The 23999-nt window shown below is 39.3% G+C and overlaps 2 protein-coding genes and 1 long non-coding RNA gene across 11 annotated transcripts in view; 1 reads left to right on the forward strand and 2 right to left on the reverse strand.

Moving 5' to 3' along the window:
* Nucleotides 1-164: 164 nt before the first annotated feature.
* dpysl5a (dihydropyrimidinase like 5a) lies at nucleotides 165-12690 on the reverse strand. Of its 2 annotated transcripts, none has more exons than XM_034858468.1 (13): nucleotides 12508-12690; nucleotides 10015-10285; nucleotides 7127-7285; nucleotides 6309-6488; nucleotides 6115-6183; nucleotides 5895-5939; nucleotides 5716-5791; nucleotides 3195-3351; nucleotides 2945-3086; nucleotides 2607-2749; nucleotides 2266-2473; nucleotides 1328-1496; nucleotides 165-515 (listed from the first exon to the last, which is right to left on the reverse strand). In XM_034858468.1, exons 2-13 carry the CDS (start codon nucleotides 10273-10275, stop codon nucleotides 430-432), a joined length of 1695 nt encoding a protein of 564 aa, XP_034714359.1. In that variant the 5' UTR covers nucleotides 10276-10285; nucleotides 12508-12690; the 3' UTR covers nucleotides 165-429. The 2 variants fall into 2 exon arrangements, with proteins under 2 accessions (XP_034714359.1, XP_034714358.1); XM_034858467.1 differs by lacking the exon at nucleotides 12508-12690 and adding an exon at nucleotides 10456-10610.
* A 1904-nt stretch (nucleotides 12691-14594) lies between these two features.
* Nucleotides 14595-23999, reverse strand: part of dnmt3ab (DNA (cytosine-5-)-methyltransferase 3 alpha b) — a 45983-nt gene continuing 36578 nt past the window's right edge. For 4 of the 8 annotated variants that reach the window (XM_034858464.1, XM_034858462.1, XM_034858466.1 and 1 more), the window contains 6 exons: nucleotides 22916-23006; nucleotides 22605-22753; nucleotides 21992-22092; nucleotides 18564-18633; nucleotides 17926-18044; nucleotides 14595-17752 (listed from right to left, as the gene is read on the reverse strand). In XM_034858464.1, coding sequence (XP_034714355.1) covers nucleotides 17611-17752; nucleotides 17926-18044; nucleotides 18564-18633; nucleotides 21992-22092; nucleotides 22605-22753; nucleotides 22916-23006 — 672 coding nt within the window. In that variant the 3' untranslated portion in view covers nucleotides 14595-17610. The remainder of the gene's footprint in view (nucleotides 17753-17925; nucleotides 18045-18563; nucleotides 18634-21991; nucleotides 22093-22604; nucleotides 22754-22915; nucleotides 23007-23999) is intronic. The other 4 variants (XM_034858465.1, XM_034858461.1, XM_034858458.1 and 1 more) reach the window with 2 other exon arrangements.
* The window catches only part of LOC117935879, a 34965-nt gene continuing 30203 nt past the window's right edge, over nucleotides 19238-23999 (forward strand). The window contains exons 1-2 of the long non-coding RNA XR_004654837.1: nucleotides 19238-19558; nucleotides 21975-22137. This is a non-coding gene — a long non-coding RNA (uncharacterized LOC117935879). The remainder of the gene's footprint in view (nucleotides 19559-21974; nucleotides 22138-23999) is intronic.

The raw sequence follows: 23999 nt of genomic DNA on the forward strand, positions 1-23999 counted from the left end.
TACATGATACAAGTGCAAAATTGTATTTTACAGTGAGGTAACACAATCGCTTCATAAAAACCATGACTCACCTTGATCGCTAAAACTATTAGTAGGATATATTCCCCAAAAGTGATTCAACAGCCAAAGTAATTATTGGCAACTCATCTTTTTTTTGCTGCTTATGTTTGGTTAACGTGTGACAGAAGTTTGGTAGCTATAAACACTTAGCAGTAGTTTTCCTTGATCCATATTCCAATTTTATAACGGAAAATGTAATACAGTTTAACGTTTTACGGTCCTATGTAACTGTGCCGAGTTCAAAATAAAAACAAGACTCCATTAGCCCATACATATTCTAAGTTCCCAGAAAGAAAAACAAGTCATCTTGCTTGGCTATATGTTTCCCTGGTGTCATTCTTCCGCTTCACATAATGGCCGTCTGATTGGTTACCAGATCCCGCTGGATCTCCCTCCAGGAGGAGCGAGGATCCTGGCTGAAGATCTCTTTGGAATCTTATCATCGATCTGGGCACCTGGAGCAGCAGGGAATGTGATCATGTGCATAGGGTCAGCAGTGAAACACAAGGAAATACTATTTCCTCCTAGTGTTAATGAGCAGCTCAATCATATTTTCTGGTGTCCCTCTAAACATCTTATGTTAAGTTCTAGGTGGATTTAAGCAACGCAGTATACTTTAAAAAATCAATTCTTCTTATTCCAAAATGCAGCTCAAACTATTTATGATTAATGTCAAATATTTGGGTGTAAAGTATGCATTTATGGCACAGAATCAGTCCGTCTATAGCCTGAATAATGGTTATACTCAAATACAAAACACTATCAGCTTGTCTTCCAAGACAAAATCAATATCCAGGGACTAACATATTGTACACTAACTATTCTTCATATGCCTAAATGTTTGCTTTCCTTTCAGCCCTCTAATGTCAATTCTTTCTAATTAAAAAAAAAAAAAACGTTAAAAGTGTATTAGGCAACTTCTAGGTCTGAATATATACAAATGGAAAGATTATAACTGAAATAAACGATTCATAAGCCTTCCAGATACCTTGGTTTGGCAAAGCAATTTGTAACTTTATTTCGAAAAAAATAAAAAAAAACACTATCCCTCCAAATATTTTTATATTATGGCACCCTCATCAGGCCAAGTTGTATATTTTATAAAGGTTTGAAAATCAGTGACAAAATCCAGTATCTCTTAATGTACCAAATACACTACAGTGTATAAAAGATTACAGCCTAAAACATACATCCACTTACACATATCATCATATGACAGACAACTAGAAATGTTAACTAATATCTGAATAAATCTGTTGATTCTCACCAGACAGGCTGAAACTGGACTCTTGGAGGTCCCTCACGCCCCCGTGCCGGGTGCAGGGACGTGTCGGAGTGTCCAGATCTGAAACCCCGAAGTCCCTCTTTCCTGAGTTGAGTACCGGGACAACATCCCCTGTGTAGGGCTCCCGCTCAACAGCTTTCACAGCCTGGCACTGGTAGGTCACATGTCAGCGCACATACACATATATATATTACACATGGAAATAAATACAATCAGGTTAATAAACACATGAATGCAAATAGTGGTATAACAACTTGTAAACTAGTGAAGTAGTAGTAGGAATAGCATTACTGCAGGGGTGAGACCAGAATATCCTTCTGGAATAGAGATACTGTTACTTAATGCTAATATTATTCCCACTACTTAGGGCTGACTCTGTGATGCAACGGTAGCACGTCTGACTCCAGATCAGAAGGTGTTTAAATCACGTCGGGGTCAGATTTTTTGTTTGCTGTTGCAAGTTAAAAAAAAAGAATAAAAAAAAGGTTCGACCACTTCATGAGAATAGGACAAAGAATGGGCAATACGGTACGAAATAAGCAACCAGTTTGCTTGTCTAGCACATGTTGACCGACACGCATCCTTATTGTCCTTTAGTGTGCATTGCGTAATTCTTTCCTTCGCAGATCAGGCTCATCAAAGTTCAATTACTCTATTGACAATTGAGAAGGAAACAAAAGAAAGAAATAAGAAAAGAAGGAAGGAAAGAGAGGGGGACAAAGTAAGAAAGGAATGGGGAAAAAAACAAAGAAGGAACCAAGGAAACAAAAGAAAGTGGAAAGGAAACTAAAGAGGGACACTTCAAGGAATTACAAGAAGGAAATTAGGAAAGAAATAAAGCAAAGAAGAAGGGAAAAAGGGAAGAAAGAAATAAGGAAGGAGTGAAGGAAGGAAGAAGGTAAGAAAGTTCTGTCTTGTACCTTTTCCCTCTGAACCATCTTCTTGTAGAGGTAATCTGGAAAGGTCCTCAGGGGGCAAAACTTTCCAGAGCCCTCAGCACACGTGAACATGCCATTTTCATAGACCAGACGGCCACGGCTGATGGTGACCAGGGGTACACCATGACAGCGGAGACCTTCATACAGGTTTACATCTCCTCCCTGGAACTGGTTATCCACAGAAATGGTCCTGCAGACAGAGATGAAAAAAAAAAAAAGATGACCCAGTTAAATCCGACAAAAAGCTAATCAGCTTGAGGGATTCAAGATAAAAGCTGCAGCGAAGCAAGGTGGTCGATGAATGGATGGATTGAGTTTCATACTTGGATCCCTCGGGGTCCCAAACCACCACATCAGCATCTGCTCCTGGGATGATCCTTCCTTTCCTCGGGTAGAGGTTGTAGATCTTGGCTGCGTTTGAGCTCGTGACCGCAACAAAGCGATTCTCATCCATCTTTCCCCCAATCTGTGAATTACAACAAAGACATGACCCAAAACATGTTAGTAACCTTAAGAATGAACTTAAAATCACACACAACATCTGACTGGATCAACTGTTGCACCAAAAGCAGATGTTTTTATGTGCCTTTACTCTCTGTGTTTTATGTTGCATTTAAAGTTTGAATCAATAACCAGACAGGAACGAAAGAGCTATACATACCACTCCTTTCTCCCAGATGACGCTCATACGATCCTGAATACCAGGAAGCCCGTGAGGGATCTTTGTGAAATCATCCTTGCCCATGGCTCTCTGTTTGATGGTGAATGGTCGGTGGTCGGACGCCACAACATTCAGAGTGTCACTGCAGCCCAACAGAGAGAGATGAAAGTCACATCTATTACTGCAGCGAGGGAAGAAACCCTGACTTCATATTACATTAAATGCGAGATTTTTATAGTCTTTTCCTCACTTTCCCAGCAGGCTCATTAGGAAACTGGGAGTGTTGGGGTCCAGGCGGAGAGGGGGCACGGTAACATGGGCAGCAGCATGGGCCCAGTCCTGATGATAGTACTGCATACCGTTAAGCACTGCGTGGGCCGTGGTTGTTTCACCGTGGACCACCTTACCTATGGTTACACAGTACAATATAAATGCACACTGGATCCAGTGACAGTGAAAAGAGTGTTGTAAGTAAAAACAGCAGAGATTTAGCAAGCAAGAGATTAAAAGATTAAGCAAGTAATTTGATGGGCAACAGTTGATGGGTTGGAAGTTCATTACACAGGACTGTATTGTTCTTTAGTATTAGTAACACAAAAAGGAGAAATAAATTGAATGTAAAAAAAAAAATAGTGTGTGGGAAAGTCAATACTCCTAGTTTCAGTGAGTTGTGTAGAAGAAAAGGAATAAGAGTTTCGGTCTAATCTTATTCTAATATTCTCTTATCTTTTCACTGATCAAGTTGTGACTGTTGTGTATGATTTTTCGGCTGTGAACTATTTTACCTAATCAACCACCTTTAAGGTATCCTGAATTTAATCACGTCTATCTGCCTTTTCTCGAGCTTAGTGTTGAGAGGAAGCATTTATTATTACTGAGACCTTTGTTGTCAGTTGGGCTCCAACAAAGATTCAAAAGTGCTTTGATTAACTAATCACATCACTTTTGATTAGTTGAAGCAGACGGTATTGAGTCTTTGCAAATCTATCAGACAGATTTGTGAGTTGAATGTCTTCTTAGCTTTATGTTTATTCTGTTGTTTCCTGTAACCTTGTATTAAACCCTGGTCAGAACTCCTTCTGGTCAGAGAGAATTCCACAGCATCTTGTGCCGTTCAGTCTCTACTGTGCAAAACTCCTCTTAACCAGCCACTGAATTGGACGGGAGGGAACTTTTCTTTAGTTGACAGTGTCTATAAAAAGATCCATGCTAAGGAGGTTTCTCTACAGCTAGCATATGGTGACAGTGGTTTAATTTGCAGATCGGGCCTAGTTTTTCAAAAGATTTAATCTGGATCAAATTGATCCGGATTTGAAAATCCCATGTTTTGCTATCCAGGATCACCTGGTCCATCTTACCTTTAGGCCAGTTTTTCAAAGGAATATTGGATTGGATTACTGTGATCCAAATACCAAATTTCAGGATTACCAAATCCTGGCTAAATACCGGTGGCCACAAATAGCCATTAACACTGTAAACAGAAACATTTTACATTCCTCATTCATAACAAAATTGTTATAATGTTAAATAACAAAATAAAAAACAATACTATCCAATAGTCAAAAATCATTTACAGGACAGATACCAGCTCTTTGCATCTCTGCCTTTAGAAGGTGTATCTCCATCTCTGCACTGTTTTCTGCTGCAGTTCGGTACCAAGATTAGTTCTATACCCAATTCAATTAGAAAAATCACAACTGAATCCATCCTTCTGATGGGATCAGGATAATAAATAAATCTTTTTTTTTTTTAATCAAATAGATCATAAACCGATCCCATTGGATTACATGGTCTGATCTTATTTCTGAATCCCTCTTTTGTGTTTGAAAAACCCATTTCCTAGATTCAATCCAATCCATGATCCAGAATCCCACTGGATTACTTTTGAAAAACTGGGCCCAAGAGATAGATCTAACCTGTACACACTGCTTTAGACATATCACCAAAAGACAGAGAGAGAAATTCAATATTCATAGTAAAAAAATAATCTCCCCAAAATGCTACTTATTCCCCCAGTGCTGCTCCACACTCCCCACAGCAAGAGTACTGGGTCCCAATTCATTTAGAGTTCATGGGTTATAAAGAACCAAATCAGAGTTCCCATCATAAATCTCTCCAGGTGAGTACATTTATTTCAGATTATATAATTAAAAAAATTACAATTATGGGGCCCAGATTTACGGAAGAGGATAAGGGCCACTGGTGAAAAATGTATGTGAGTTCTGATTTTTTCTCAGAATTCTGAGATTAAAATCAGAATTCTGACTTGTTACTTATTTCTCAGAATTCTGAGATTAAAGTCAGAATTCTGAATTGTTACTTTTTTCTCAGAATTCTGAGATTAAAGTCAGAATTCTGAGAAAAAAATCAGAACTCACATACATTTTTCACCACTGGCCCTAATCCTCTTCCATACAGACTAGCTCAGTTGGTAGATGCCCAAATATAGAGGTAATAAACCTCTATAAAGGCAGTAAACCTCTATATTTGGGTGTCCACCGAGGGCGTCTACCTCGTCGCAGCGGGCCAGGGTTTGACTCCGACCTGTGACCCTTTGCTGCATGTCATTCCCCCCCTCTCTCCCCTTTCACTTCAGCTGTCCTGTCAATAAATGCCTAAAAACGGCCAAAAATAATCTTTAAAAAAATTACAAAAGTAAATTTCTCTCAGTATTTTCATGAAAGTACATATTTGATAAATGAAGGAACAGTGCTCGTTTTGGAAAAATTCCAAACATGTTGATGCTAATTGTATCAGAAATGAGCCCTTACCCTGCATCTTGGCTGCAGCCACTACATCTCCTGCGGGCATACTAGACACATTGACGAGATAGATCGGGCAGTGGGCCTGACAGGAAAAAACACAAGGTACAGTATGTTCTGTGAATAACAGATTTTTTTCTTTTCACCAATTTATATTTCTCTTTTTGTGCGGCAGAGATCTCACTCACCCTGTTGGCGATGGTGATTGCCCGGTGAGTCGCCTCTGCTTCCAACTGGAAAGAAACAAGACTATGAGGAATCATGGGGAGATACAATGGTAGAGACTGGATTCATTTAATAACCATAATAATATAAATACTCTTGACAAGAGTCTGAATATAAGAAAAGTTTATTTTAGCTTGAGTGACAGTATTTGAGGGAAAACCGGGATAATCCTGACTGTAATACCTCTTCAGGCCTGCTGATTTCAATCCCCTCTGGGCCACTAATGCCCAGGTCCAATGCTTCTTTCGCACCCTGTGAAGCAAAATTAATAATGTAAACAACAAATAAGTACAGTAACACAAGCATTTATGTTAATTGAATGTGTGTTTACTACAATAGAGCTAATGGAACGAATGAGAAGGTATTGAAATGATCACCTCTGCCACCAGTTCCCCATTTTCAGCATGGACTCGTGCTATAGCTCCGATGTCCTTACAGTGCTGCAGAGCCTGGAAGAGCTCACTGTCCCTCAGCATGAACATGTCCTTATAGGCCATGAACATCTGAAAGGAATTCACTCCGTGCTCCCTCACCAGCTTCTCCATCTCAGCTCGCACCTGCAGGTAGGGAAAGTAAAAGGAAGCTCAAGCACATCTTAGTCTAAATCCAAGTTTTATGGTACAGAGACAGAGAACAATCCAGTCCTCAGCCATTGGTGTACTATTACTTAGTGTCCTTGTTGTCATTTGGTGGTATATTCGGTTTATTCTCTTGGATAAGTAGAGTCTAAAATATATGTTGCAAACATCATTTTTTCATAACCAAACAGAAAGAGCTTCTTTTTTGTATATCATCATTTTAAACCAGTGTTTAATAATGATGCAGTCAGAAATTTATCATCAGGGTCTCTGCCAGCCTCGATTAACCAGAATGCAACACAGTGGCAAGTATGACAAAACGTTTGCTTTGTCCTGGCATAAAAAAATAAAAAAGTTTTAGGTATTGTTGTCACTCCTCTCCATGTCTTCACCTACACATAAAAAGCTGAAAGAAACAAGTAAGAGTCTAGTCTCTGGAGGCTGTCGAAAAAGCATTCTGGGAATTGTAGGAAGTCACTAACATACAACAGAAGTAAGAAACATTATAGGCTGCTCATAGCTAAGAGGTTAAGACTAAAGGTTTTTTTTTTCCCATAAAACAACTAATTATTCTGGAAAAAGCTCATGTGGAGAGGGAGGAACAGTGTTGGGAGTACCTTGGGTCCCCACCAAGTAACACCCACGTGCAGAGCGTAGTCACAGCAGGCTTTGGGGTCTGCCGAGCTGCGGCACGTCTCGTAGGCTTCCAGCAAAGACTCATTCTTCTCTGGCAGAATGTGTGCAATCACCATGGTTGTACCGCCAGCTAGAGCAGCCTAGAAGAAATGCAAAGAACCTCTCAAGTCACTTCAATCGTAGGATGTACTTCTGATGTAGTACTGATTATTATTGTGTTGTATTGTTTACTATTTGTAGTGTTTACACCTCTTCTAGTGTGTCAATGGTTTTTTTTTAATCAATCAAAGGCTAAAATGAACAGTTTTACTGAAATAAGCGGACCTTAAATTAAACAAAAAGATCATTAAACCGAGGCATTAAGAGAAGGTGAAGCAAAAGATATTGATTTGTTAAACTCAAATAAATACTGAGGGGAATGTAATCTACTGATCAACGCAGCTCCTGCTCTAAGCATAACAGTTTAAGCCTCAATTGCAATGAATGCACATTTTTATGGTTATTTGCAGTTGACTGCTGAGGACAATATAAACCCTTCAGTTGTTAAAGCACCCAACTGACTGCCTATCACAGTATAACCGAGAGGCCCTCAAACAACAACTGTGTAACTTCTCTACTGCATCAGCACTTCTGACTTACTATCCTCCAAAAACAGATTAAGATGGGTTTTTTGTTTCGTTTTTTTTTTTAGATTTAGATGTTTTAAGGCCACACTATAGTAAATCCTAATAACCTCAACCAGTGAAGACAGAGTGTGTTTTGTGTATGAGTGCATGCGTCACTGAGCATCTGTCAGCTGAGTGACCCTAGAGTGGATCGGTGTGTAGTGGGAGGGAGGACCGGGGGGGGCGTGGGTCTGAGAACCATTGTCTCCAAGCACAATGGTGAGTGAAAAGGCTTTGCAGCAGTCTCTGCAGCAGCCCTCCGGTATCCATGGAAACAGATACTGATATGCATTGGTCTCTGGACGTTTTTGGAGCACGGCGGCAGCGGAGCAGGCAGGGAGGGGCGAGGAGAGAGGAATGAGGAGAGAACAGTGGAGAACAGTGTCTGTCACCAGCGTCTACTGGCAGCCACGGTCTGCCGCTCGGTCCAGTTTGTAAAACAACTCAAACCCAGCCTCCTTCGTCTCTCATACTCCATCATCTCAAAGCGCTCCAGACTGATGAGTCATCATGGTGACCTGAAGCAGAGTACGCTATCCCACTCTTTATAAGCAGCCATGATGACTTCATTCTTCTCTATCAGCCTCCCCAACGGCAAAGTGCCAAATCATCTTTGTGTAATATTGGTGAAACACAGACTCTGCAACCTTGTGACACTTCATAAAAACAGATAGTTTTAAATCTATAATCTGTTTCTATGTTTCTTGACTAACTGATTAATCATTTTGTTTGTATAATGTCGTAAATTTGCCTAACATGTCAATCAGAAGTAATATCTGGTTTACACTTGTTGTTTTAGTTTGCAGCTTGTTGTTATATTTAAATGCTTCTCTACTGTTTTCTGTTTTAAGCGATTATCCTGCTTCTGTCAGCTGTTCATTACTACCTCTAATTTGTGCAATCCCTCTCTTTGGAGAGCATTCAAAAACATACAGATCTGAGTCCAAGGCGACATCTTCAAATGTCTTGTTTTTTCCGACCAACAGTCCAGAACTCAAAGATATTTACTTTACATTCATAGTAGAGCCCGACCGATAAAGGATTTTTAAGGCCAACACCGATACGAATATTTGGTATTTAAAAATCCAATGTATTTAAAAAAAAATCCAGAAACGTGTTACAAAACTTAAACAGATTTCCCTAACATTTGTTATTTGTAGGTATTTATAACTACATCTCACTAAATAATCTCACTAAAATAATATGATGATAATTTGTTTCATTGTCACAACAGAACAGAGGAATGTCAAAATATATTAAAGTTCTCATGAATAAAGTGTGTAAAAATACAAACTTAAGATATGAAACTTAAAGTCCTTTGAACAAAAACAAAATCAGTGTTGCCAACAGGGACATTGTAGAGCGCCCTCTGGTGGACAAACTATGCAACGCCAACACTCATTACATGGTTGACAGTACGTTTTTTCCCGATAAAAAAATATTTTTTAAATAATTATTTCCAAATAATTTAATTGTCATTATATATATATATATATATATATATATATATATATATATATATATATATATATATATATATATATATATATATATATTCTTTTTTTATATTCATAATTCAATTCAAATATTCCATATGCTTATTGATTAATCAACTAATGGTTGGGCCTTTATCTCTAATTTTGATGCCTGTAAGTATGGGACTACTATAAAACTCAACACCGCCAAGCAAAACACCTTTCTTAGTGTTCACACTGTCCCCATCATCTGCCTAGTTGAAATAACCTAACAAGCTGTTTGCCTTCTATCTTAACGCTTTACATTTAACATTATTTTACTATTGCAGTTTTACTGTTTACATTGTATTCTAATTGTGTCTTGTTTACTTTGACAGCAAGAGTGGTTGTGTTTGTCTTTGATGCCAAAATATTAAGAAAGCGGCCTCATCTCATCAAAAATAAACTAAAGCAGCATCTCTGACATCTCGGCTAAAATTAGCATCAGGGGAAAGTTTTCATCGATATCTCTCTACAAAAGAAAACAACACATCTGTGATCACAAGCATTATCAAAATTAGAGGGATAGCCAAGAGAGTCGAGTTAAATTTAGCAAAAAACGTGCTGTGACATTAAGTGCTGCTTTTGCTCTGTTCTATAATTAGGACAACGCCAGTTGCCCTACTTCCAATCAAAGCCCTTCTCGCTTCTGTTGTTTTTTTTTTGTTGCCATTTCCAGCATGACGTTACCTTGGTGCCGCTGTAGAAGTCATCTGCCGTGGTGGCATTCATGAAGCTCTCCTCCAGGTGGACGCTGGTGTCAATACCCCCGGGGAGCACTAGTTTTCCCGAGGCGTCGATCACTTTGGCTCCACCTGGGATCATCAGCTCCTTCCCCACCTGCTGGATGATTCCATTCTCGATGTAGACGTCGGCCTCCTGGGTGCAGTCGTCGTTCACCACCTTGCCGCCCTTTATCAGGATCCGCACCATTGCTGAGCTGGAAGACATGGTTATGGCTCTGTAAGGAAGACAAAGAACAAAAGATGGTTTTTAATCCTGTTCTTTTTATTGTAAGCAGCTGCTAAAACTGTGATAAACCGACTAAATCTAAAACTACAAAAAAAGCAAAAGAGAAGTTACAGCAAGTGTTTCTACAAGAAAATTGAGAAAGAGAACTTTTTAAAGTACCTCATCCTGAGCTGAGACAGTGTAGTAAGACTAGCAAAGAGAATAATCAGTGAAGCTGTCCTGTGACCAGTCTGACAGGCTGTGACTTACATCACAGCTACAAGACTGAGAAGGCTGTGTCAGTCACTGCCTGTGAGCTGACGTCAGTGGACAGGGATGCACTGGTGAATAGAAAGAAGCTGAGTCCAGTTGTGGATCACAATAAGGCAGACAAGGGTCAATAAAGACATTATTTTGAAAGAACTAAAGAAGCATTTAGCCAATAACAATGATGTTCACTCACTGAGAAGCTATACAGAAAGAATCATAGTGGCTGAAAAATATGAGCTATGAAGGTTATCAAAGTACGTTCACTTCTGCTACATTCATGCCAAATAGCTCTACTCTACTCAGGTGCTGCCCAACCTGGGGATCAGAACCCCCCGAAGGGATCACAAGGTGAATCTAAGGGGCCGTCAGATGATTTCTACTGCACAACATTTGGTTTATTGTTTGGGATTTTTTTTTGTGCAAAATACTGCTGCCTATACAGCATCTACTTCTAAGGAAAGAATGTTAAAGGTAAAGTTACTGTTTGAATTGAAGAACCTGTGATGGGGGTCTCAGGTAGATTTGGCTTTGCATTGAGGGGTCACAACCATGGATGTAGCTACCACTACAAACTATGAAGTCATGTCCTTAATATTGTTTCTGGGAATATATTTTTTTTTTAATCAACTTGGGTTCCAATTAAACATGTCCACACATGGTGGGTGTGTTCTAGACTGAAAACTACATTTTGCATTTAAAATTCTTGTTTTTTTTAGGGTCCAAATTTAGTGAGCGTGCATTGGGGTCTCATGATCTTAGTATTTCTACAACTCTGTCCCAACCACAAGAGTTGCTTTACTCTATTCTCTATTCCAAACAACACAAAAATGTACAGGAAAAATCATGCAAAATGAATTTCCTTCATATTTGTTATAATAAAGTGGGTGTGAGTATTACCAGCAATAATCTATTCATCACTAACAAAGACACAATCTCCAAGATCTGCCTCCCTTTCCTTTTACACCACTGTTATAATGATGTGATGGGTTTTTGTTGTGATGTGTGTGTGTGTGTGTGTGTGTGTGTGTGTGTGTGTGTGTGTGTGTGTTTCCATCCTGCGTGCTTGCGTGCGTGCAGGATGCGTATGAGGGCGCGGCAACTTTACTGCATGGCATGGACTCCTTCACAGGCACAGATCTGATGTGATAATGTTGTGGATGGTTAGGAGAGGCAAGGATAGGCTACTGTCAGGCTACCAGTTAGAAGGTGAAGCACTCATGCGTTATTTCCTGTGTTCCCCAAAGCCTAGAAGCAGCTAGGCTATAGTAGCCTGAAGTTATTATTTTACTGGGCCTAGACTGTGAGTTGACGCCAAAATGCCAATAACAAACAGGTGAGCTTATTTTACCTGTACAAAGACATAAATCGAATATAGATTAATATGCAACAATAGTATAAATGTTCACTTTATAGTAGGCTATAATTATAAAACTATAGGCCCTGGTATTTGCTTAAATGTCTATATTTATCTGATTTGTCCATTAAATCTATTAAATTCCTGCTACAAATCAAACGCAATCGGTATATATGTCCATTTGCATCACACAGAATAGCTCTCTAGGCCTTATGATGGGATTTTACTGCCAAAGCGTGATCGCAGTGGAATAATGACACTTCCACTTGTTTGACTTGACACAAAGAAACCGGTCTCCATCCGGCATGATCGGCTGCACAGCGTTCACCAGCGAGCTAGAACCCGCCTTCCCAACTCCTCGATCCTCTCCCTCCTCCTCAGGGAAGACAAGCTTGCTATCTGACGGCGCAAAGGGACTCGCACTATAATAACACAGTCCCACTGTTTGGTGTAGTTATACATAAGGGTGTGTATAGATTCTGGGAGGGTGGCAGGACAGACACCAAGACGTGTAAACCAGATGACATGGGGGGGGGGGGGTCCCCAGGCTCTAGGAGGAGAGAAGATATTGCATTGCAGTAGTCAGAACAATGGTGTGGAGCACATACCTCCTCTATGGGGCTGCTGCTGCTGCTGCTGCTGCTGCTGCTCCACTCGGCTCTCTGCTTCCTTTCTTACAGGAACAGAAGGCAACACAGTCCGTGGATGGCACTTCCCACAGAGATACACACACCAGATGGATGCCTTCCTGGCCGGTCCGGGACCAGCAGACCGCAGATCTTTAACGTCAAGTCAGCGGAGCAGATACAAGTAAGACATCCGGTTTTGCTTTCAAAAATAAAACCCGAATTGTTACCTTTTGCAAAATGTCTTACTGTGATATAACGTGCATGATAGTCAGATTAAAATACTTCCTTTTTTTTTTTTTTTATTCATTCACTCTCTTTTAATGTGTATGTCAATTCGGAGGTCTTCAACTACACTTTGACTGAACAGCATTCAAGACGCAATCTGCATGAAATAAAAATTAATCCCCCCCCCCCCCCCCCCCCCCCCCCCCCCCCCCCCCCCCCATATGTAATTTTTACAGCTTTTATTACCAGCAACGTATGCAAATACCTTCCCCACCATCATTCACCGGGCAAGAAAATACCCTAAATTGGTCCAGTAGGCTGAAAATATTAGATTGGGGAAACGTTTTGTACTGCCTCATACTGTATATTCTTACATAAAATACTAAAGTTAACAATGAGAAGATTCTTAATCTATATTGATAGCAATAATAATAAATAAACAATAAATGAATTTAACATTTATCATGATTCCATTAAGAAATATCTCTGAAAACTAAAGACAATTGTGCAAATTTGAATGTCTTCACAAGTACGTATTTCCAGCAATTACAAGAAATGAATCAAAATCATTTAGTTTAAAGTGAATTATTGTTTAAAACAGATATTACAGTGGTTTACCTCTCTTCTTTATTTTTTGTTAAAGAATGAGAGCATTGCATTGGCAACATTAACCAACATACACATTAGTGTAGTCTAACAAGTATTTGAACTTAAGTGTGTTCTGGGACTCGCTTGGGACACATTTTTTCTGCTTTTATTTTGTAGGCTAATCACTTGTCTTCCGGTACCAGTCTCTCTTTGTCTGGTTAACTTGCAGCAGCTTGCAGCATCGGCCGCAAGACGGGGCGACGCTCCAATCAGCAGCGCCGTGTGGAGGCTTGGTCACCTTAGCAACCAATTACTTTGGGGCGTAGGGCGTATCCACTGTGAGAGGCTGTACCACTAAATATAAAAGAGGGGGGTGTTTTACAATTAGGGAGTGACACAAAGATAACAGCAGAGGGAGGGTGTACAATAGATAATTGTAAATTTAAGGTATCATCAAATACATTAGGCCTATCTCCCTGCAACGTCGTGATCGGGAGTTTAATCTGTGACGTTGTAAAGACGTTGCTGCAACATTACCGTCGTAGCGTTATTTACACAGGCCTACATACATTCTTCTCTGGGAAAAGGGACACATGTTATATAAAATCAAAAAAATCAGTATTCTTGGTCAACTAGATCTTCAGTTGTTGTGGTGCAATGCTGTCATACTCTGAACTTCTGAACTGCTGAATTCAGTTTTTGAAGTAATCCCTTCCAGTGCCTTAATGCTTCCCATATACGGATTAAATGTATTATCCCCACCTGGGATTTTACTACTAACATGGCATAATGACTATTAGTTTAGCTTTAACATGTGATAATTAATTCAAAGCACCTGAGACTGTAGCACACTGTTTTGCCGTTAATTGACTGATTGTACAATTAAAGACCCTAAAAACCTTTTTCTCTCAGCTTCTTTATGAATCACGGGTCTTAAATGACCCACAATTATCTTCTAAATGTCTGAAAATTATTTTATCAATTAATTTTTTCCTGCGCTCTTCTTACTTGCTTGATAATGTCACATATTTCTGTACACCAATCAAAATTTAGCAACATCTGAATCAAAATCTAATGACATTTCTTGGTTATTTTCTATCCCCCAAAACTTTGATTGTAAGACATTTAATAATGGATATTTGATATTACAGAGAAATGTTTGAGATTGGAAACCACATTTTTGGGGGCTTTAATTCAAAGGGTCAGGTGCATTTAATTAAATATGGTTAAAAAAGGACAAAAGGTGGCAGATGTTTGCACAAAAACAATACATTTATTCAAGTGTTCTCCAGCACAAGTACATACTCTATCTTCTCTCTGGACACTAAACTTAAGTATGGGGAAGGGGCGGTCGAAGTGGAGAATGACTGCTACATCTGCTGTACGAACTGGTCTTGAGGAAACGCGTATAGGCCATCAACAGTTATGACAGAAAGAAAGTCACACAGTGTCAACAATATCACCGAATATAGAATTATTGACCTGCCTTGAACAGTAAAACTCAAGTGTTGTTTCCGATAAAAAACAAACCTTAATTCAAAACAACAGTTTGAAAACAGACAAGGAGAATATTACGGCATGGAATGTAGAATTAAGAAGCAATGTGTATTAAGCATACATTATAGTACAGTAAAAGTTATTACTGTTTTTTTTTTCTTTTTTTTTCTCACACGATTTTCCCACAGATAAGCACCAACTACAGCAATCTCTAGTCTAAAACAATATAGGAAACCTTTCATTATTTGTTATCCTTATTTTTTCAAGTACAAAGTTAAAATGCCTTTGTTAATATATTTATATGAGTGAAATAATAGTTCTTTTCCGTTACTACAAGGAACTTAAAAACAGTCATTGTCAAGACGTTATTTCTTTTCCAATCAAATATATTTTTCTTGTTCAGATAAAATGTTTAGCACCATCAGAAAACACCAACAATCCCTCTTTGTAATGTCTTACAAAAGGAAACAGAAGCAAAAGACACCACCAGGTAGGGCTGTGCAGTGAAGTTGAGACCGTTCTTCATCGTAAAGCTGTCCATAGGCCCTGTTAAAATCCCGCTACTTTCAATCTGGATTCACTTGACACAAATAAATCAGTACGATAAAGTAGTCGACTTTGAGTCTCCCTACATCTAACGCTCAAAGCAAGTTTTGAATCAAATTTGTCACTTGATTTTTAACCTAAGATTTGTTTCCTAATTTGATGATATATATTAGCAAAGAATTATATTTGTACATCTCATACGTAATAAAAACAAAAGATGAAAACAAAGTAAAATCAGCAACCGGAAAACAACTATGTACAAAATGTACAAACGGGAGGGGTTGTTATGTATTATAGGAGGAGGGGGAGGGGGGGTTAAAATATCACACAGCACGATAGCTCATATTGAGTCTAGTGTGCATGGACAAAAATGATGGCAATAAGGTCACTTAAGAAATTAATTAAATTAAGAATTAAATTTAAAATTTTGAATCTTAAATATGATATAGATAAGCGATAACATTTGTCTTTATTACCCTCTTTTGTCTTTGAGTGCCGACATCTTCGTCAAACACTGTGTCAGTTTTTTGTTTTGACGAACTGCAGCCTAAATCCTCCATATTTATCTCAGAGCTTACAATCAAGAGTATTTAGTTTGTGAATGTAATCCAAATTTGGATCAGCACTTAAATTTGTCCACATGACGACTATGATTAATCAGGGAAATGGCAAAAGGGTCAACTGTCCTTCACAAGGGACAACATATTATACAAGCGCTTGACATAGGTCCCTAACTCTGTGTTACATTTTACAATCTTAACAGAAATAGACATTCTTTGAATCTGGCTAGAAACATACTGTGTCACTGCTTTAAAACAGGGAACAATATGGAGGATGGAGGAAGGGGGGAACAAATGTCAATCCCTCTACTGTAGACTAGAGTCAACTAACATGGGTTTCACATATCAATATCCACTCTTTCACTTCTGTTGGCACAGCCCTACTGTATACAAAACGTATTATACGAGGGTAGATCAGTTCACATCATAAAACAAAACAACAAAAGATTTCACAAGAACCCATATTTCTTTTTAAAATATCAAGGGAAAAAAAGAAAGTATACATATAAAAGTGCTTTATAATGTTGATAAAACAGCACAAAATTGCTATAAAAAGGTAGAAGAACTTTGTGAAGCCGCACCATATTGTTTGAGGATTTGCACCTGACAGTTTTTCAGTTTAGAGAGGTGGAAGTTGATGAGGAGAGTTACCCGGCCTGGTCACCCTCCCTCCCCACGCTTACTAACAGTTGTACAGTAACGTCATTGGTCAGGATGAAACTAGAAATAAATAGTTTCACAGACGTAAGTTGTTGTTTTTTTGGATGACAGAAAACACCATTGCCCATGTGGCTAGCTTCACTTTCTGTTTGTGCAGATCCAGGCAGTGAGCCTGAGTGTGGCAAGGCTGAGAGAGTAAATGAGCACCAGTACAAACTGTATAAAAGCCGTAAAATGCAGAAAAGAGACGAGGCTCCATTTTGCAGTCTACAGTCACAGAACAGAATTGTTCTTTTTTCCTTAACATCCAACACAAGTTGTTGTTTTTTCCAGCAACAGGTTAAAGAGCTCCGTATTGTCTAAGGTTGTAGTGCCACATGGGCGATGATGTTTCTCATCATCTTGGAGCACCATGGTATTGTAACCATATTACAGTAGTACCTTTATTACCTTCAGTTGTGTATAGAAACTGTAAACAAAGAGGTATATGTGATCTGGTGTTTTGGATTTTTTTTTAGAGACAGCTCTCCTGACACTAAAGAAAAAACATCTTTCTCTTCACATCTCTGTGAGGCTCAGTAGCTGGAGGCATGGCCACACTGCACGTGGGAACCTCGCAGCTCCGATATACAGTATGCTCACACAGCAGAAACATTTCACATATCTCAAAACCATTTCCTATCTTTCGGGTCTTTCCCATCGCATTGCCGTCTCTTTTAAAAATACAGGTTTAGCACTTTTCTGTCTCAGTGTCTTGAGAAGAAAGCATAGTCTCAAGTATAGCTTGCACAAACAAATCAACAATACTTGATAACACTGCTAAAAGGTAAAATGACATATCAAAATTAAATAGAATAAGAATTACAATTCAAACACAAGAAATAATGTGAAATCTACGTCAATGTTTCGCTCGCAAATCATACAAGAGTATAATCTGAGGATCAAGGCTCTTACTTCTAGTCAGAGTTGTATTTCCTAAATGGTTCCGAGTGACTTTTCTTGCTGCTCAAACACAGGCAAAGTAATCTTTGAGTGGTGCAAACAGGTGGCGGATAACCGGGACGCTCCATGATCGGCCCAGGAGCCTTTGCCTTGCCAGTCGGCTCATGTTGGACACGTCCGTATAGTGGACTGGGAAGCCAAAGATCCTGACAGGGAAACCAGCCAGACACAAAACAACCAGGACGACAGACAGACACACAGGCGGGCGGGCAGGCAGAGAGCAGAATAGAGGGAAGACACAGGGAGATCAGTTTGAGATTTTGATCGCTGGAAGAGCTGTGAAAGGTAGTTTGAAGGATGCTGAAGGACGGTCACATACCTTTCCATCTCAGTGCACCAGAGTATGTCTTCCTTCTCGTTCATGAAGACAGGGAAGTGCTGGTCCTTTCCCTGCTTAATGGAATTAGACCTGGTGGTGATGGTCCTCACCTTGTCAAACTGACAGGAAAAAAAAAGGATGTTATGGAATATAAGAATATTATTCCATGAGTCTAACTAGCACTACCTTTGTTTTGTTTCTTTAAAAACCTGAGGTTTTACCTCTTTTGTTACTGCATTGGGATCAGGCAATTGATATCAATTGATGAGCATGAGTGTGTGGTTAAGTTCTCAGTCCTGACTGATGGATTTTCAAACTGTTACCTCTTGCTGCCACTGGGAGGCGCCCATGTGCAAAGTCCCTTTCTCCTGCTTTGAACTGGTGTTTTGCTGTAGTTTTTTTTTAAACTAAAATTGCAGTTCTGACTGTCACAAACTGGTTTCCTCGGTTTTGAAAGCATAAGATGAAATTGAAAACATTATTTATCTTGCTGCCATCAGATTTCTTAATGCAGTTATTGTAGGTCGCTTTGGACAAAAGCCCCTTCCAAATGGATGAGAGGAATGTTAAGATGCATGCACTTCTGTTTTAATATGTTTGTTCCTTCAAAGTTTTACAAAGTATTACTAAGTAAGTACCTTAGCTGTTCTGCCATGCTCTAAACAGTCCTGGAGGTCCACCCTGTCATTGTACATAGCACTCAAAGGCCTGAAAAAGAGAAAGAACAGGAGCCAAACTTATTAAGATTCACCCTATTACTTTGGACTTAAATGAAGAAATCTGTCCTCCCAGATTGTAGTCTGGGAGGACAATGTATTAATTAGATTGAGTTGGTTGTCTTTTGAAGTGTCTAAAATAGACGATTCCCATATTAAAACTTACATACACCTGATTAGATTTACACACAACTTGCTGGGCTGCCTTTTTAAGGGATGAGACGGGGATAAATAAAGAATGCACACAGAAGGATTCACAAATGCGTTTTGTGATTTATATTTAAATGAGTGTCCACAAAAATGTTTTTCAACGCACACAAAATATTTACCGTTCCACATAAATTTGAAAAATATTAAATCCACATCTAAAAAAAAAAGAATGCCCACATTTCATCACTGATGCACACACAAATAGTTCATGTTTTAAATAAATGTAATAGAAATCCACAAATATATGTATTAAACACGTTTCAATAAAACATATTTGGATGTTATATTTATACACATTCCAGCATTTACAAACGGCTTGTCTTTGTTTTGTTTCAGATCATTTTTGTTTTTTTGATAGACAGGTGAGAGAAAGGAGGAATGACACCTAGTTTTAGGAGGATGGACGACACTTAGCAAAGGGCCGCGGCTGGGATTCGAACCCGGGCCGCTGGACTATGACTCGGCTTACATGGGGCGCACGCTCTACTGGGTGAGCCCATAATGGACAGTGAAGAAGAGTCCTACAAACTGCTTGTTGTGACCACGTCTCGTTCGGTTTCAGCCAATCGCGTAAACGTAGATTCGAGGGGATGATTTATCACGTAGCGTTACATTTGCGCATTAGTCACTCAATTATGAGTTAGAACTTGTTAGCTACCCTGCTGGAGGTCAACCCCTGAGTGAAAACATAACAAGTTTAGCTTTTCGTAAGTAATAAAATGTTCTTGAATTGTGAATAATAGGTTTTGCTAAATTGTGACGCTAGCTCAACCTAGTTAGTTAGAGAATTAGACCTGCTGGGTCGGTTTAACTTTGTCGTTTAACGTTAGCTAACGCTAGCTAACGTTACTTAACTGCGCCGCATTCAATGAGTATTCTGCTTAGTTATACTGAATAAAGCTGTTGTGGAAGAAGTAACATCATGTATACTGTGAAAATACTCCACTACAAGTAAGCCTTGTATTGAAAACCGTACTATGCAAAAGTTTGTATTAGCAGCAAAATGTACTCAGTGTGCATAAAGTTGTTCCCCGTCAAGGGGTTTACCCATACTGTTTCTGGATTTGTATGACCGCTGCATTAACGTGTATGTGTAACTCCTTTATAGAATGTTGGGTGGTTAAATGTACAGCAATGCATCATAGCGTCGCTGTCCGGCGAGAAACATGTATCTCTAAAATGTCAACTTTTCGCGGTGTCAAAAGAACAGCTCTGTTTTCAGCTTTGTGACGATTTTTTTCCAGCTGATCCAAGAGGGTTACCACATAGTTTATTTGGATCAAGAAGTAGTAGAATCTTCTTAGCCCATAAAGGAATACTTCATTCAGTTTATCAGAAATATCCACATTCAGAAAATGCCCAAATCTGGAGATACATGGTTGTCACTCAACAGAAAGGTGTTAAAAAAATGTAATCTGAAAAGTAACTAAAGCTGTCAGATAAATGTAGTGGAATGAAAAGTACAATATAAGACTCTTAGATATAGTGTAGTAGAAGTATTCAAATGGAAATATTCAAGTACCTCTAATTTGTGTTTAAGTAAATGTACTTAGTTACATTTCACCACCTCTGGATAAACACGGGTGAAAATATAATGGCTGTTCGACACGTTTGATAAGGGCTTTTGTCTCAAGCCGAAGCAGCAGCACAGACTTTTGTGTGGTCGCTGGTTTGGCACCTGTCCCTGTCCTCCAACGCATTGCCTCAAGGGAGTTAAGTTACTTGTAACTTGCCATTCCTACATTTGGCTGTACAACAATATCAAAAGATGGCTTAGTCCTGTAGATGGGTGGAGACATGGTATTTGAGTTTGTCCTCCATTCCCATAGTGAAGTTAATGTTACGCTAACAAGGGTTTTTCAACATTTTTCCCTTGTCTGTGTTTCTTTCTCCTCCTATGCTGCTTTAATAAAGAAAAGGAGGTGTGCTGGTGGAGGAGATCGGAGAGGTATGGGGGAGTCAGGTTGTTGAGAGCTTTGTAGGTATGGACCAGAATCTTGAAGTTTTTCCTGTGTTTAACCAGGAGCCAGTAGATGTCACTGGAGGACTGGGGTGATGTGGTCACATGAGTGGGTGCTGGTAAGTAGGCAGGCAGCAGAGTTCTGTGCATACTGAAGATTCTTGGGGACATTGTTTGTGGTACTGTAGAGGGTACTGTTGCAGTTGCAAGACTGGGTGTTACAAAAGCACGTTTCTGCAGCATTAAATGGCAGTGATTCAGGCATTGTTACAGAAGTGGGTAGTTTGGGCCCATGTCAAATTTCTCCAAAACTACCACCAAAACCAGTTTCAGAATCATGCTTCATTTTGTATACACAACAGTAACACTAGTTTCAATATTTTAAACGAGGTTCAGGATTTTGGACAGGTGGCATGTCATGCAATTTTTTTGTAATTTCTTCATTATGTTAATATGTGACTGGCATTGTCACTATCTTAAAGGGTAACTTCCTTTTTTTCAACCTGGACCCTATTTTCCTACGTTTTTGTGTCTTAAGTGACTGATTCGAACAACAATCTTGGAAATTAGTCCAGTATTAAGCAAGATCACTGCAGTCGGCAGCAGCAAAACAAAGCTACAATGGAAGTTAATTCCAACCATCACTACTCTTTTGGTTTTGGTTGAAATAAACACATAGTTACCGATTTACATGTGAAAGTACACTGACTTTATGCACGCAAAGTATTGCTTTTTTAAAATGGATTCTGGTAGGTTTAGCACTAGCAAATTCAGAGCTTTTTCTGGGTAAACAGAAAGGTCTCAAAGAGGTTTTAAAGGTCTATCTCTGAGGAGATCCTTTCCCTAATGTTGTCAGACACTAAGAATATTAATCTGAGCCTGTTAGTGGCAAAACAAGCACTTTAGTACAGGTAAACACAAGCTGGATTGCCCTTTTACACTGCCGACGGCAGCAATCTTGCTTAATACTGGACAAATGTCAAAGATTGTTGTTCCCATCAGTCACTTAGACACAAAAAAATTGAAATATAAGGTCTAGGTTGAAAGAAATGGTCGCTACCCTTTAACTTGGGTAATTGTTGAAAGGTTGTACTATGTAACACAACAATTCTGTAAATGTCCCGTGTATAAAGGGATTACTTTTTTCATTGTGTTCGTCACAGGTTGCTGCTTCCCTCACCATTCAGACACCAACCTGTTCATGCCAGGAAGGTTCCCCCAGAAGTAGCGGGCGCGGTGGGCAGCAGACACTTCCTTGGCATCGATCATCACTGGGTTGCACTGAAATCCAAGTGAAGCAGAGAAGAAAACACACCAGGGACCAAGGTAAGATGTGTATTATAGTACAGCGAATTACAGTTCCCATTTAATAGCACAGTAATATTTGTAAGAAAATCCTTGTATAGTTTAGATTGACTAAAATCTATTACAAAAAAGGTCAGCTTCAATGCAGTTTATTACAGCATCTCACCATTTAAAAAAGGGTTTCAATAGCCAAACACAAAGTAGATTACACTTGTAAACCTATAGCTGATCTGCTTTTTACACGACAAAATGCACTGTAGAGAGCAAAAGACACTGTCTAGGAAGACATTAAACATGGTACATTCAAATGTGTTCTCCGTTCTCATGCTCTGTGTCTGAAGATAATTAATTAGTGCCACAAGGGGGCATTCATAAGCCTTCAATCCTTTTATCACTGTGTCTACATTACAATCTAAGTTTTAACTAGTTGGTAGAAATTATGAACTGAAGGATTAGCTAACAAGTTCACCTGTCAGAGAAAAACTGACCTCTAAAAAGCGAGATATGTCTCTTTTATCGCTGACACCCATGGCAACCACATTTTCAAAGAGCCAGAAGAAAGGCCGGTTTTCCCCGTTCTTCGGTCGAGCCTCATGGAGCAGCCTGTAAAACTCAAAGAACAGGCGGCCGGTGCCCTCTGTGGGACAGAAACAGTCATTGAACAGTGTTAAAGTACAGTAAGAGGCACATGCTGATGATACTGTAAGGATTTGCTATTACGATTAACAACTTTGTTGGTGTTTGACAAGATCCAAAACAACATCACAAAGAAAGTCCTAACCGTGAACAGTAAACGTACCATAAAGACCTTTCCTTGCAGGATTGACTATAGAGAGGTCATTGCATGGGCTTCCACCTATAACTAGGTCAAAGGGACCCCACTCCTGTATCTGTACATAGATAAGATACAGAGTCAGAAACAGATAAAAAGACAGAGTGCAGTAGTCTAGATAATGACATGTTATCAGACAAAGTGATCCAGCAATAAACTCCTCCAGCTTTCAGGTATGCTGTGCAAAAATACTATTTTTAATATAAAAAATAACCACGGTAACAGTCTGACTTGTAGTGTCTATTGGATGCTTTAAAATGGTCTGTATTGTGTTCCAGGTTAATGCGGTTAGTAATGAGGCAAGGTAGCTACGTGTTTTGTTTTTCTCTTAAAGGAATATTGAATCTCAGTGGCCACGGAATCACGTAACATGATGTCAGTAAACTGTACGTATGGCATGTTAAGGAACGTTGTTGGTCATGCAGAAAAGCGATTACATATTTGATGGTTGGGATTTCTAGGGTCCAGCTCTCTCTGGTTTACCAGTATTGAGAGAGACCCACTGTTGTTTGGTAAACATTTAGGTCTCAAGGCAAGAACATTTCTTTTTATCCTTTAAAGGTGCCCTGCCACACACAACGTTTTTTTCATATGTGTTTGTCTTATGTGGTGAATGTGAAAATGAACCGCTACCTCCTCTGTCAGCTCTGGCCACTGAGAAGAAATGAGGGGAGAAATCAGGACAATTACAACAGCTGGTCAGTCTGACGTCATGTTGCCCAAGCTTATATTCATAAGCTTGTCCAGTTGCGCTGGCTAATGGAGCGTATAGCTATTCTCTGATTGGCTAGCTGTTAGCCAATGTCAAGCAGTTCAGAGTCAAGCAGCTTAGCTCGTTGATTATTAATGAGAACTGGCACAAATCGAGCTGAGACTTCCTGAAGGATTTCTATACCTCGCTAGAATGGCTTGAAACAAGGTAACCAAAACATTTTTTCTACAATGGTAGAACTTTAGACATTACTCAAATTAACGAAATGCGTGTGGCAAGGCACCTTTAACTCTTCAACATTTTTTGGTGAAGTTTTCTTAAACGGGTGTTTGCCAAACA

The sequence above is a fragment of the Etheostoma cragini genome, chromosome 20 (genome assembly GCF_013103735.1).
Source record: "Etheostoma cragini isolate CJK2018 chromosome 20, CSU_Ecrag_1.0, whole genome shotgun sequence".
Taxonomy (NCBI): domain Eukaryota; kingdom Metazoa; phylum Chordata; class Actinopteri; order Perciformes; family Percidae; genus Etheostoma; species Etheostoma cragini.